The sequence below is a fragment of the Zonotrichia leucophrys genome, chromosome 8, assembly GCF_028769735.1.
Source record: "Zonotrichia leucophrys gambelii isolate GWCS_2022_RI chromosome 8, RI_Zleu_2.0, whole genome shotgun sequence".
Classification (NCBI taxonomy): Eukaryota; Metazoa; Chordata; class Aves; order Passeriformes; family Passerellidae; genus Zonotrichia; species Zonotrichia leucophrys.
This window is the reverse complement of record NC_088178.1, coordinates 1,161,016-1,175,589: the sequence shown is the minus strand read 5'-3', so window position 1 is coordinate 1,175,589 and position 14,574 is coordinate 1,161,016. Positions and strand designations below refer to the sequence as shown.

The window sequence follows — 14,574 nt, the reverse complement described above, 5'->3', positions numbered from 1 at the left end:
TGTCTGAGCTGGATGAGTAGGGATGAGCAGGGATGAGCAGCCCAAGGTCTCTGAGGTGTGCCTGGTGCCCTGTGGAGGCTGTGCCTGGCAATCTCTGGTGCACACCTGTGGGACAAAGCCATGAGAACCATCAGGGTGCTCCCTGAGGAAAGGATGCTCACACCTGCAGCTTCCACCTGGTCTGTCAGAGAGAGGTCACCACATCCAGCAGTCTTCATGTTTGCCCAAATTTTATGTGCCTGGATCACTTTTGGGTCAAGCCAGTGTGTGTGTGTGTGTGCTTGAAGGACATTTTCCTGTGAGGCCTTGCAGCAGATATTCCTTGGGCTCAGGCTTCAGCAGCCTGCAGACGGCTGGAACAGCTCTGCTCTCAAAGGCTGCTCCCCAAAACTCCACAGTTAGTGCTCCTGCTGCCCAGGGCCGTCCTGTCAGCTCATTTCCACACTCCACCTTCTCTCACAGCCCTTCCTCTCATCTGGCTCACTCCAAAGGCATTCCCTGCTGCCTCTTCCCTGCTTCCATCTTGCCAGGCAGATTTGTGCTCCTCCTGCTCCAAGTGGCTTCAAGACACTTGAGGTATCTTCCTGACTCACCAGACTTTTATTTGAGAAAAAAAACCAACACATTTCTACTATATACAGACACTGTCAAGTAAATAGAGAATCCTGGGGTTTCTCTGAATATGAGCTAAGCTTGGGTGACTTTCTTTGGCTTTCATTTCTATTCTTCTCAAGAGCTCCACGCATCCCTTTCCCCAGTGTTGGGAAGCTCCATCCTGGGTAGCAACTCAGCTGCACAGAGCTCCAAAGAGGCGAGTCTTGCACTAAATAAAGCCTGTGGTCCATCTGCATTCCCTGTGGTCCATCTGCACTCCCAGCCCAGGGAGGGCTCTAGAGCAGTCTGCCCATACAAGTCTCGGCGGGGAAGGCCGTGCTTTCCATGCTGCTCCAGCCCTGCAGCTAGGACTTGCTGTCAGCCACTAACACCAGGCTGAGGGTCAGGTCCCAGAGGGTGGCGTTGGAGCTGGTCCACAGCGTGATGCTGTTCTGCTCAAACAGGTAGAGCACCGTGGTGAGGTTCACTGTGCTCTCGCTGCCCTGCACAATCTGCTCCCACAGGACGCTGCTGCTGCCCTGCAGGGTCAGGTTCAGCCAGTTCTCCTCCTTCTCCAGGATGACGGTGCCCCTGAGGGACAGCAGGTAGAGGCCGTCACAAGGGACAAGGACGGAGCCGTTCCGGATCTGGATGGGCCCCGATTCCGCTGAGAGGTTCACGGCTGCTCCCCTGGTGGTCCTGCCTGCAATGCAAGGAGGCAGAGGTGATGCCCTGGGGACAAATGGCTGCTAGGAAATGGGCTGGTTTATGTCAAAAATGCGTATTTTATGATTGGCTTTTCACAAATATCAACATGAATATTATATGTGTTGTGTTAGAAAGTCATGGTGTATTAATTCTCTTAAGTAGTCTGTTAAATATAGTTTTAGGTTATAACAAAATGTTAAAATAGAAACTATGCTATGGAAGATACTTTTTCTAAAGAAAGGATTCCCACCAAGATAGCAGCCACAGGACACCTGAATCTTTCAGAGAAAGAGAATTTATAGCTCCATTATCAGAAGAAATTAAATTCTTCCTGCTGCACTTGCGCAGGATGACACCGTCAGGATTCAGAGGAAGAAGCTGACACTGCCCAGACAGAATCCTCTGTTAGAATGGAATTTATGCATCATGGATGAGATGTATGAATATGCAACAATCTGTTGTTTTTAATCCTCTGTTAACATGGGTCCTTTTTCAGGCTTATTTTGCCCAGATAGAGGTACCCAGACTGTCCTTAACTCTTTGCTCTTATTGTCTCATATTGTCTTAATCCAAATTGTCCAAAGTTTTATTACTCTATTTTTACTATTAAACTTTTAAAAATTTTAAAAACAAGTGATTGGCATTTTTCACAGTTTACACCTCCTGACTGCAGGGAAGATGGAAAAATATTTAAAAAAAAGGGGGAGAGTAAAACAGAGAACAGGGCAGATCAATGTGAGAAATGGATTTGTAGAGAATTCTCAAAGCCTAACAAGAGACTCACATAGCATACATCTGCATACAAAGTCTGAAATAAAAAATACTAATTTAGAAATACCATAGAATAAGAGAAACATTGTTGAGAAAGAAATAGAACTAGAAACAAGTTTCAAAAGATAGCCTTCCAAATAAGACTAAATGCTTTAGAGGAATAAAACTATGAAAAATACATTGTAGTAAAACCCACAAAGAGTAATTTTAGGTTATTAACTTTAAAGCATTTACAACATAGTGTAACAAAAACTAATAAACCAAGAAACATGTAATATATTGTAATTAAGAAATAATTAGGTTTTAATTATAATAACAGAAATTATAACGTCTGTATTGTCTCATCCTTCACATAAGACTAAAAATAAAATAAAAGTTTTTAAAACACCTCTCATTTACTCCATCTCTAAGTCAAAAAAAAGCTTAATCCAACAAACCAGAGTTAGAATATTATCTACCATGGCCAGACATCATCCACCATGGAAATTTGACCAAGCTGTGCCTTTTGGCACATGGTTTATGTGGATTGCTCCTCCAAATTTTTATTTATGCACAATTTACTTACTCTGTGTCTTAGAATACAGAAAAATACAGCAAGTAAAGCATCACTGTGAGTTTAGAAAGACCAGGTTCATAAAAAGAACAGGACAATTAAGACAGTAAATAAGATGAGGAAAAGGCACCCAGAGCTGGATGCCAAAAAGTGCTTTTTGTTGAGATGCTGGTAACATAAGCCTTTGTCTTAGGGTTTGTTGTGGGTTTTTGTTCTTTTGTTTGGTTTTTTTTTCTAGAAGACAAGACGAAAGAGCAGCAAAGAGACAGAAGCAGAAGGAACTAATTAATACAGAGCAGAAAAAGGAGAAATTAAACAGGAACTTGGCAAGAAAGGTTTTTAGGTGGACCGGAGAGCCGCGGTTCCCATCTCTGTGCCGCAGCCCTGTTCTCTCAGCGCAGCAGCTGAAACCCCTGGGGCACCCAGGGGCTCTGCAGGCAGGGAGCGCAGCCCCTCTGGGCTGGGGACCAATTCTCAAGCTTTTCCTTCCAAAGGACATGAGTTTCTATCAGGCCGGGCTCCCTGCTGCCTCACGCTTTTAGCTGAAAGCGAAACTGTCGATAATATTTTCAGTATTATTTAAAAAGTTTTACTGATTGGTTTTATCTCTGAGGTGTGACACCAGACAAAGCCCCAGCGTGGCTGGCACGCAGAGCAGCACATCTGATACGGTGTGTGCTCTCACCCACTCCTCCTGAGGAAATCATTTACATTTTTCATAAATCAGGAAACCATTGACTTGCTTTAGAAAAACCCAAGAGCGTGCCGCGTGCATTCAGCAAATTGTCAAAAATTACTTTCTTGTTCATTCACAGAGCGAAAGAGCGGTCTGGGAGGCAGGTGAGGGCTGCAGGGATCCATGCAGATTTTCAGCTTTTGTTGTCCTGCTCTGGGAAAACCCAACTGCTTGATTTTGTCCCCTCGCAGCCGTGGGGCAGGCTTGGCCCCTGTCCCCTGACAGCTCTCAGAGAAACAGCCAGCACTGTGGCACCTGAGAGCCATTTGGGTGTTTTGGGGGCCACAGGATGCCACGGAGGTCCCTGGGGACCGTGGGAGGGTGGGGATCCCTCCCAGTGTGCCGGGGATGTGGGTGCTGCACTGGGATCATCCAGGCCCCCCCAGGCTCCCCCCAACACCCACCTGAGTATCGGATGTGGGTCCACAGCACTTTGTCGCTCTGGGGCTGGAAAGCAGAGCAGAAAAATCCTCGTTAGGGCACCGGGTGGCACCTCCCTGCTGCTGCTGCTGCTGCTGCCCTTTCATTGCCCTGCCAGGACCTTTCAGTCCCTGCAGGGACAAAGCAGCGCCAAGGGCACGGCAGGAGCCTGGGCACAGAGCTGCTGCCAGCCAGCCCCCATAGGCTCGGGGTATGGCATTAACATGGAATATCAGTTCAGTATTATGGAATACTAGTTCATTATTATAGACTGTTACTTCATTATTATGGAATATTAGTTCATTATTATGGAATACTATTTCAATATTACAGAATTTTATTTCATTGTTATAGAATACTATTTCATTTTTATAGAATATTAGTTCATTATTATAGAATATTAGTTCATTATAATGGAATATTATTTAGTATTAATATACTAAATATATACTATTATACTATGCTATGCTATGCTATACTATACTATACTATACTATAGTAATATACTATTTACTTTATTCCCTTGTAAATAAAGTATCCCAAGTATTCTTATGGAATACTATTTCATTATTATAGAATACTATTCATTATTATAGAATTTTATTTCATTATTATAGAATACTATTTCATTATTATTGAATATAATTTCATTTTTGTTCATTATTATGGAATATTATTTCATTATTATGGAATACTATTCCATTATTATATAATTTTATTTCTTTATTATAGAATATTAGTTCAGTATTACGGAATACTATTTCAATATTGTATAATTTTATTTCATTATTATGGAATATTAGTTCATTATTATACAATATTAGTTCATTATTACAGAATACTAGTTCATTATTATGAAATAATGGATCATTCTTATCGAATATTATTTCAATATTATATAATTTTTATTTCATTATTATAGAACAGCATTTCATTTTTATGGGATATAATTTCATTATTATAGAATATTATTTCATTATTATGGAATACTATTTCATTATTATAGAATACTATTTCATTATTATGGAATATTATTTCATTATTATAGAATATTAGTTCAGTATTACAGAATACTATTTCAATATTATAGAATACTATTTCATTATTAGAGAATACTATTTCATTATTATTGAATACTATTTCATTATTATATAATTTTATTTCATTATTATAGAATATACTATTTCATTATTATATAATTTTATTTCATTATTATAGAATATTAGTTCAGTATTACAGAATACTATTTCAATATTATATAATTTTATTTCATTATTATGGAATATTATTTCCTTATACTATTTCATTATTATGGAATAGTATTTCATTATGATATAATTTTATTCTATTATAATATTTTTATATTATTATTATGTAATAAAAGAGCGAGCAACAAGGAAAACATAAAAGATATTTCTCTACCTATCCTAAAATACCCTAATTCCAAAAAACCCCACTACTTTTAACCTTCATCCATTAAAAAAACTTCCAAAACTTTAAAATAAATTAAAATCTACAAATATATAAAGTAAATAATAACATAACATATTATATCTATTATATATATCATATATATGACAAAATAAAAAATTAAAATTTCAATTTTTCATATAAAATATAAAAATTAAAATATATAAAATTAATAAGCAATAAAGTAATAAGTTATAGATTTATTTATAAACTAATAATTTATAATTTTAATAAGTCAATGAATTAATAATTCATAAATTAATAAATATATAAATAAATGTATAAATTAAAACAAAATAAAATTTTTTGAACATTATCTAATATCCTTCTTATTCTTCATCTACTCCATTTTCTACAAAATTAAAAGCACAAAATAATTAATTTTAAAAAACACAATACAAATATGACATATATAAACAAAAATCATTAATTATTAATAAAAATTAAAATAAAATACATTTTAAAAATTAATTAAACAAAATAACTTTAAAAACACTTATATCTCTATAACTTTTAATACATTCTCTTGATACACTAAATCTAAAATATAAACAACACACAAAACTTCTAATAAAAAACAAACAAAAGGGCAGAGCAGGGGCCAGGCTGCTGTGCCACCCCCCTGCAGGGCACCAGGACTGGGTACAGGAATGTGCCCTTTGTTAACAGAGTGACAAAACTGTCCTTTGTCCCCTTAGAAAGGAAATAAGCCTAAAAGTTTATTTCCTCAATTAGGTGAAAAGATATCTCATAGGACTTGGGGGACTTCAGACTTAAGGATAGTAAATTGAATAGGAGCCAAAAAATCTTGCTTGAGCAAAATAGAAAAAGAAGAGAATAAAGAAACTTTTGTGAGGTGTTTCACCAGGGGCAAGGACCTCTTGCACCTGGCTCAGTTTTTCTCTGTAAAGAGTTTTGTTATTTTGCCTTTTATTGAAAACCTTTTTGTTTCCAACACTGCCACCGGAGCCATCCTGCTGATTTGATGCCTTCTGAGGTAGCTGAGCTACCTTGGGTGTGAAACTGATCTCCAAGAGCCCCTGAGAGCCCTGTTCCAGGTGGGTCTGCCTTTGGGGCTCCGTGCACTTTGGCTCAGGCCCTTACTGGATCTGTGGGTCCCTCAAAGGCTCCTCAGTGCACTGGGATGGGTTTTAAATGGACCAGAGCACCTCTGCTATGTGAAAGAGTTGGGGTTGTTCAGTGTGGAGAAGGAAAAGCTTTAGGGAGAGCTCAAAGCACCTTGGAGAACCTAAAGAGGCTACAAGAGAGTTGGAGAGAGAATTTGACAAGGGCTTGGGGTGATGATGGTTTTAAAATGACAGAGGGCAGGTTTAGGTTAGGTATTAGGAAGAAACCCTTCCTAATCTTGGTGGTGAGGCATTGGTGAGGGTGCCCAGAGAAGCTGTGGATGCTCCATCCCTGGAAGTGTTCAAGGCCAGGTTGGAAGGGACTTGGGGCACCCTGTGACAGTGGCAGGTGTCCCTCTCTGCTTATGGCAGAGGGTTGGAAAGAGATTATCTTCATGGTCCCTTCCAGCCTAAATCATTCTGTGACCCTGTGATTTGTATTTTATGAATGTAACAGAGAAAGCGAATGCAAATATACAAGTGTGTAATTTAATGCTCAAATATGCAAAACACCAAGTTTGATTTTTAAATCTGAACTTGGCATCTAGAACTTGTCTCTCATCATAACCACAAGAGACCCAAATCTGCAGTCTCTACACAACCACAAATCTTCAGCCTTTGGCCTGATTAAAGGGTGAATCTTGGGCTCTGTGCTCTGTGTTCTTCTCCTTACCTGTGCCAAAGGCTCCCTAAGGGAGAAGGTGTGCTGTGAGATAGGGATGGGGCTGGGGCTGGCTTCCATGGATTTGGGGTTGGTGGCACAGGGGGACAGGGAAAGTGCAGGGTGTGAGCACAGAGTGTGAGCACAGAGTGTGCAGGGTGTGAGCACAGAGTGTGTGTGCAGGGTGTGAGCACAGGGTGTGCAGGGTGTGAGCACAGGGTGTGTGCAGGGTGTGAGCACAGAGTGTGCAGGGTGTGAGCACAGGGTGTGTGCAGGGTGTGTGCAGGGTGTGAGCACAGAGTGAGCAGGGTGTGAGCACAGTGTGAGCACAGAGTGTGTGCAGGGTGTGTGCAGGGTGTGTGCTGGGTGTGAGCACAGAGTGTGTGCAGGGTGTGAGCACAGAGTGCAGGGTATGAGCACAGAGTGAGCAGGGTGTGAGCACTGAGTGTGTGTGCTGGATGTGAGCACTGAGTGTGTGCAGGGTGTGAGCACAGGGTGTGAGCACAGAGTGTGTGTGCAGGGTGTGAGCACAGGGTGTGTGCAGGGTGTGAGCACAGAGTGTGTGCAGGGTGTGAGCACAGAGTGTGTGCACAGGGTGTGAGCACAGAGTGTGTGTGCTGGGTGTGAGCACAGTGTGAGCAGGGTGTGAGCACAGTGTGCAGGGGATGAGCACAGAGTGTGCAGGGTGTGAGCACAGAGTGTGTGTGCTGGGTGTGAGCACAGTGTGAGCACAGGGTGTGAGTGCTGGGTGTGAGCACAGGGTGTGAGCACAGGGTGTGAGCACAGAGTGTGTGTGCAGGGTGTGAGCACACAATGTGAGCGCAGCCTCTCCGCAGGTTCGGGGCAGGCAGGGGGAGGCTGCGGAGCTGGGAGCGCTCAGTGCCGGGCTGAGGAGGGAGCCGCAGCTGGCAAAGCTGCTCTGGCACCCTCTAGTGCTGCCTCGGCTGCTGCTCCGTGCCCGCGGGGCTGGGACCGCTCGCACACACAAGATCCATCGCCCGTGAGTAGCTGGAGCTGCCTCCCTTGGCATCACCGTCCCTTCCCACTGCCTCCGCTCCGGTCTCACGCCTGATCCCCCTCCTAAATGCACAAGCATTTCTCTCCTGCCTCACACAGCCGGGATTGCCAGGTAGTTTCTCAACAAGACAAGAGCAAAGCACTGAGCACATGTCTGGGGTCACACAAGGTCTGCCACCATCTGTGTGATCTGGCCACTGATGGGCAGGGTGTAACCAACAAAGACAAACTTGTTGCATTTATAAGAATAGGGACCCGATTGGCACTAAAGCAAATTGCCTGGTTTATGTATCTCTTGCAGTTACTGTGTGCTCTCAGAGCTCTGTGCAGCTGCCTACTGGTAAATCCTGCTGAGGACACCACGTACTGGTGGCACTGGGAGGACTCTGGGAGCTCATAGCAAAGTTATTGACCTCTGTTTCTCTGCTCTGCCTTCGCAGGGCATGAGGAAATGTGCCAGGAGGGCTGAGGACACGGATCTGCTTCTTCCTGACAGCCTCAGGTTCCCCTGTGCCATTTACACCCTCCACAGACCCTCCCTGCCTGCTCTGGATCCCCAAACAGGGACTCTGCTGGCTGGGACACCGTCCAGGGCCACCCCACCTGGCACCAGCTTCAGGAATAAGCACAAACCTCAGGGGCTGGCTGAGCCTGTGTCACACGTGGAGGTGTCCCACAGGTGGCAGGTGACACTGCCCTGGAAGTGGGGCTGCACCTTCTCCTCGCCATGGTCAGGGATTTCACCTCCCAAGCGAGAGGAAAGCTGTGGCAAGAGAAGGCAATTCCAGCAGATGCAAAAGCAGATTATCAGCGACCTTTTTATTAACTTCCTCATTTGGAAATCTCAGCTGGGGTTTGTTCTCCTAGCAGCACCACGACAGAAATGAGATCACTGTCCCTTTTCGCTAAGCACAGCCCAGGCTGCAGATGCTGCCTGTGCTGAGGATGGGCCATGACATTATTCAGGCTCTGTTTTCACAGAACAGTCTAGGAGGGATTTTTTTAATAGCTGTGTTTCCACAAGGACTATGGAAAGGAATCAAATACAGTGTCTCTGTGAAAAAACACACACAGTTATTCCCTTGTAAATAAAGTTAGCATTGCCCTCTGCACCTTGGAGGACAGGGAGAGCCCCTCATTCACCCCATGGGCAGCACCCCAAGCCTGCCTCTCTCACACTGCTGTGCCTTAATTTCACAAATATCCCTAAACTGCCCCAAAAGCCCAGTCAGATCCGAGCTGCTGCCCCTCCAGGAGACATTTGTGTGGCCAGTTCATGGTTATCCAGCTGAGCCCTGTGGCTGCACTGCAATGAAATCTCCCCATGTGCCACTCCTGCACAGAGCAGGGCACTCCAAACAGGACACCAGGCTTATCTGGTAAAACAACACAAATAATAGTCCTAACCCTGTGGTTAGCAAGTGTTTCAAACTGAAAAGGTCCTTTGGGGATTCTCAGGACCTGGATTTCTCATCTGTTGCCATTGACACTCCTGGAGCCCCTGTTTCAGTTATTTCTGTTGAGGAAGAGAAGCTCCAGAATGTTCTGTGTCCCCGGGGCTGCTGCTGCTCCCTTGGGCTTGCAAGGCTCCCAGGCAGCAATGCCAGGCCCTGCTCTCTTCCTCTGGAGCATTTTTCCAGAGGAGCCAGATGCTGGGAGATGCTCAGAGTGTGAGCTGGGAGAGGTTCCTGCACCCTGAGCACTGGGATTGTGTGCCCTCCTCTGCTGCCTTGCAGTGCAATCCCCTCTCCCAAGGCAGGGCAAGGAGCAGAGGGCTGACCTGGTTGATAAGAGTTATCTTTCAGTGTTATCTGGATGGTGTTCTGCAGTTTAATCGCCCCTGTGAGCCTCAGGGCAGGGGCAGCTGTGCAGAGCACAGGGTTTCATTGAGCAGCATGAGGAGCAGGAGGCCATGGGTACATTGCCTGCCTTCCTTCTGTGCCCAGCCTGGGTGAGAGGAGAGCAGGAACTGGGCTAAAACAAAGCACAACAAGCTTTAAAGTGGTGCAGAGCTCCTGGAGAAGGAGTGGGAGGAGAAATTGCAGCTCTGAAGCAGCAGTGAGGGGTTGTTGACAATCCAGCAGTCTGCGGGCACGTGAGAGAGGCAAACCAACCCATCTTTGCTGAGCTTGTGTGGAGCACTGTGAGCCCCAAGCACTTCTGGCATTTGTCCTGCTTGCTCAGGTGCTTTGGGCACACAGAGCTCTCCCTGCACACCCCAGCCCTGCTCAGGCAGGCACAGAAGGAGCTGCTGCTCCCAACCCAGGCTGAGAGCACCCAAAGGTGTCAGGAGGTCCTGCTAGAGCTGTCCCAAGGGTGACTTGCTTTCTCACACATCTTCTTGCCTTTTAGCACACTCTGCAAGTTCAGGAGGGGTTTATGAGCACACTGGGTTGTCATTCACACACTCAGTCTCATTCAGTTAAATGGAAATATGCACAAGTCACTGCAGAGAGGGGCAAGAGTGGGAGGGAGTGAGACCTCTCTCCCCAGGGTCAGTGTAAAAAGCATTCTTGGAACAGTCACTCTGCTGGAAACTTGGGCCCAAACCCTGCACTGGGACACACTGAATGTCATTTTGAAGGCAGGCAATTGAAATAAAAATAAAATAAATTTTTTAAAAATATACTATCATACAGAAGGGATTAAAAACTTGAATAGGGATAGGGATAGACTGAAGAGCTTCTTCTTTTCTTAAAAAAAAATAAAATAAAATAAGCCTATGGAAAGCTTTGGGCAACACTGAATGTCATTTTGAAGACAGGCAATTGAAATAAAAATAAAATAAATTTTAAAAAATATACTATCATACAGAAGGGATTAAAAAGGGATAGGGATGAACTTAGAAGGTTTTTTCTTTTCTTAAAACAAAAAAGAAAAGAAGCCTATGGAAAGTTTGTCAGGGCAGCAGGCAGAGGCTGGAGCTGAGCTCTTACCTTGGAGGGCCGCAGGAAATGCACTCCCAGGTAGATGAGGCAGGCGAGCAGCAGAACCCACTGAGCCAGGGCAGAGATGAGGTGCAGCGAGCTCCTGGCCTGCCCTCCCTGCCACAGCCTCCCCTCCTGCTCTGCTGCCTCCCTCGGCTGCTCCAGCTGCTGCCCCGGCTCAGCGTCCGTCTGTCCGTCCATGCCAGCCCCCCCTTCCATCCCAGGGGCCTGGCTGGGAGCAGGGCTGGCAGGGAGCTCCTGTCCCAGAGCAGAGATGAAGTGAAGGCAGAGCCTTCAGGAGATTGCTTTATGCACACAGAAGCAGGCGGGGGAACTTCTTTGTGACTAATCTAAATTTCCCCTTCCTTCCTTTCTTTCTTTCTTTCTTTTCTTTATTTTTTTTTAATTTTTTTTTTTTTTTGGTTTTCTGTGTGAATGTGGGGGCTGATTTATTGCATCCCAGTTCAGTTTTGAGTAAGGAGAGGTGTTTATGTCTTTCATAGCCTCAACTGTGGATGTGTTGATATGTGTTCTTTCCAATAATAACGAAGAGTTGGGTGGACAGTGCTTGTCTTCTCTCAGTCTTTTTTGAGTAAAACCTCTCACCTCTCTGCTCACCCTCAGGTAGAGAGTTTTACAGGGCTGGCTCTCTCCTTTCTAGCATCCTGTATTGCTCCTGAAATCTCTTTTCTGTAAAGAAGCAATGATTAGGGAAGGATGTGGGACAGGTGGAGAGCATAAGGCATTGGAGAGAAAACATTCACTTCCCTTTTCACGATTTTCTTCTGCTTTTAAAACCTTGGGATGCTGTGCAAGAAAACTGAGAACTGCTTGAGAAAATTGAGAACTGTTGCACACTTGGAAACCTGTAGTCCCTAAGATGCCTCCAGAGGGGCATTTCCTGGCCATGCAGGCTGCTCTCCTGGCAGAGACAGGGGACAAGGGACACCTTGGGATGCCTGTGGTTGGTCCCTTTGTGACTTTGGCAAGTGACACCCAGAGCTGCCAAATGTCAATTTGGGTCCATCTCCCGTGCTTATTTTGGGTGGCAGACTTTGCATCTCTCTTTGGGGGCAGTCCAGCGCTGCTCTTTCCGCTGCTCCTTTGTGCTGGACTTTTTTCTGCTGTAAATTACCAAATGTGACCAAAGTCAGGCGCTGCCTTTTCCTGGTGAGGAAGGAGCCCACTGGGAGTACAAATACCTGCCTGCCTTCTAGGGATGAGCTGGCAGAGAGTTTCCCTTCCCCAAAACGTGCCCTGTGAACCTGTCACGAGGCACATGTCCTGTCATGTCACCTGCAAGCAGAGCAGGCAGGAGCAATGGGCTTTGATGTGTTCTGCCATCCAGGCAAGGATGTTCCCTGTGAACATGAACCAGATGAGGAGGGGAGGGCAGAGCTGGGTGGGAGCTGCTGTGAGGACACCCCAGGCTGGGCTGAGGGTGGGTGAGTCAGGAGCACGCCCTGGTTTATCTGCAGAACACGCCACACGCCATGGAAGCTGAGTGAAGAAGGTTCAGCTTCCACATCTTTCCACTGGTATGGAAATCCTTGTTCCCTTCCCAGCTCTGGTCAGTGCTGGGAGTGCTGGAGCTCCTGCTGAGCCCCAGGAGCAGCCCTGAGCCCCTTTCCTACAGCAGGAGCACAGCAGGCAGGGCTGGGGCTGCCCCAGAGCAGCTCCTGGGGTGCAGAGCCTGAGTTTGGGGGTTGTGTCCCACAGCACCAAAGGGAACACGGGCTGGAATGGGAGCCAGCCTTGGCCAGGCCCTGCAGAGGAGTGAAACACTGCCTTGGGGGCAGCAGGGCTGTGAGCAGGATTGTTTGCTTCATTGGATCTGCAATCATGTCTGGGCATGATGAGGAAAGCTGCTCTGAGTGCTCCCAACCTGCTCCCTCCATGAAAGGAAAGTTGGGCTCATTGCTCAGTTCCTGCACACACACCAGGAGACTGATCTGAGACACCCCAAACCCTTGGGAGGCTGGGATTCTCACATTTTACACACCTGCCTTGGAACCAGACACGAGCTCATCTCCATCTCCTCTCTCCCTGATTCTGGATTTTGTACTGGTTTTCTTCCTAAAACTCTAAAAAAAACCCAACTCTCTGTGAAGGTTGTGCTTATGTATTTCTGGAATTGTCTCGTCATTTCTGCACTCCCCAGAGCAAGTGTGTCTGAGCCTGAGTTAGCAGCACTGGCAGCAGGAAAGCTGCACTTCAGGTGGTGTCCTTGGAATGGTATCCAGAACAGGAGAGAGGACAACACCTTGAGGGACATCACCAACACCTTCCTGGCATCACCAACACCTTCAGGCTCACAAACACCCAGGTACATCACAACACACCCAGGGCATCATAAACACCTCCAGGAGAATCACAAACACCTTCATGGCATCACCATCACCTCCAGGGCATCACAAACACCTTGAGGGGCATCACAAACACCTCCAGGGCATCACAAACACCTCCAGGGGCATCATAAACACTTCAGAGCACACAAACACTCATGCATCACAAACACCTCCAGGGGCATCATAACACCTCAGGGCATCACATCACCTCAGGCATCGCAAACCCTGAGGGCATCCAAACAAACCAGGGCATCACAATTATCTTCATGGGCATATAAACACCTTCTGGCATCACAAACACACCCAGGGGCATCTCAAAACTTCATGCATCACCATCACTCCCGGGCTCACCATCACTTCCAGGCATACCATCACCTTCATGGGCATCACAAACACACCCAGGGGCATCACAAACACCTTCATGGGCATCATAAACACCTCCAGGGGCATCACAAACACACCCAGGGGCATCACAAACACACCCAGGGGCATCACAAACACCTCCAGGAGAATCACAAACCCCTCCAGGGGCATCACCCACACCTTCAAGGGCATCACAAACACACCCAGGGGCAGCACAAACAGCTTGCACAGGCTCTTGGTGGCTTTGGTTGCTCTCAGCTTCTCCTCCTGCCTTGCACATGCTGCCTGGAGGCTTTCAGAGGCTCTGCTCTCCCTCCCAGGCCTTTGGAATCCTGACACATCCCAGACCCTCAGCACACAGCCAGCACTTCCCAAAATCTGCTGCGCTCATCAGAAGGGAATAATTCAGCAGAATTAATTTGGCTCCTCCTCCTCCACAGGGGCCCTAAAGTTGGAGTTTTTGGGGTTTTGCCTGAACCTTTGGCAGCCAGCAGGTCACTGTGGTGAGCAGCAGGCCGGCATGGCTTTGGCCACGTGCTGCTGTGGCTGCCTTGTCATTATTGTCATTTCCCAAAGAAATTCCTCTGGTGACACACACAGGAGCTCCATTCCAGCAGGGACTGAGGGAAAGCAGGGCAGGTTGTTTGGGTTTGACAGCAATCCAATCTCCCCCACATCAGTCTGTCATCTCTGGGCTTTCCCACACTGGGGAGCTGAGTGATTTGAACCTGTGCCTCAAGGGTGCTGGTTACATCAAGGCTAAATCCTGCAGTGCCCACAATTCTCAGGATCTCTGCTGCTCAGAAAGACCCCAAGATGTGTTAAAGTCTCTTTTCCCAGCCTGGTGATCGAAGAAGTCAGAGCTCTTCATTTCTTGTG

At 46.0% G+C, this 14,574-nt stretch overlaps 1 protein-coding gene across 1 annotated transcript; it reads right to left on the bottom strand.

The window, feature by feature from the left end:
• Window positions 1-959: 959 nt before the first annotated feature.
• TNFSF4 (TNF superfamily member 4) lies at window positions 960-11,185 on the bottom strand. The gene is made up of 3 exons (XM_064720103.1): window positions 10,994-11,185; window positions 3,767-3,809; window positions 960-1,297 (listed from the first exon to the last, which is right to left on the bottom strand). Exons 1-3 carry the CDS (start codon window positions 11,183-11,185, stop codon window positions 960-962), a joined length of 573 nt encoding a protein of 190 aa, XP_064576173.1.
• Between the last annotated feature and the right edge of the window lie 3,389 nt (window positions 11,186-14,574).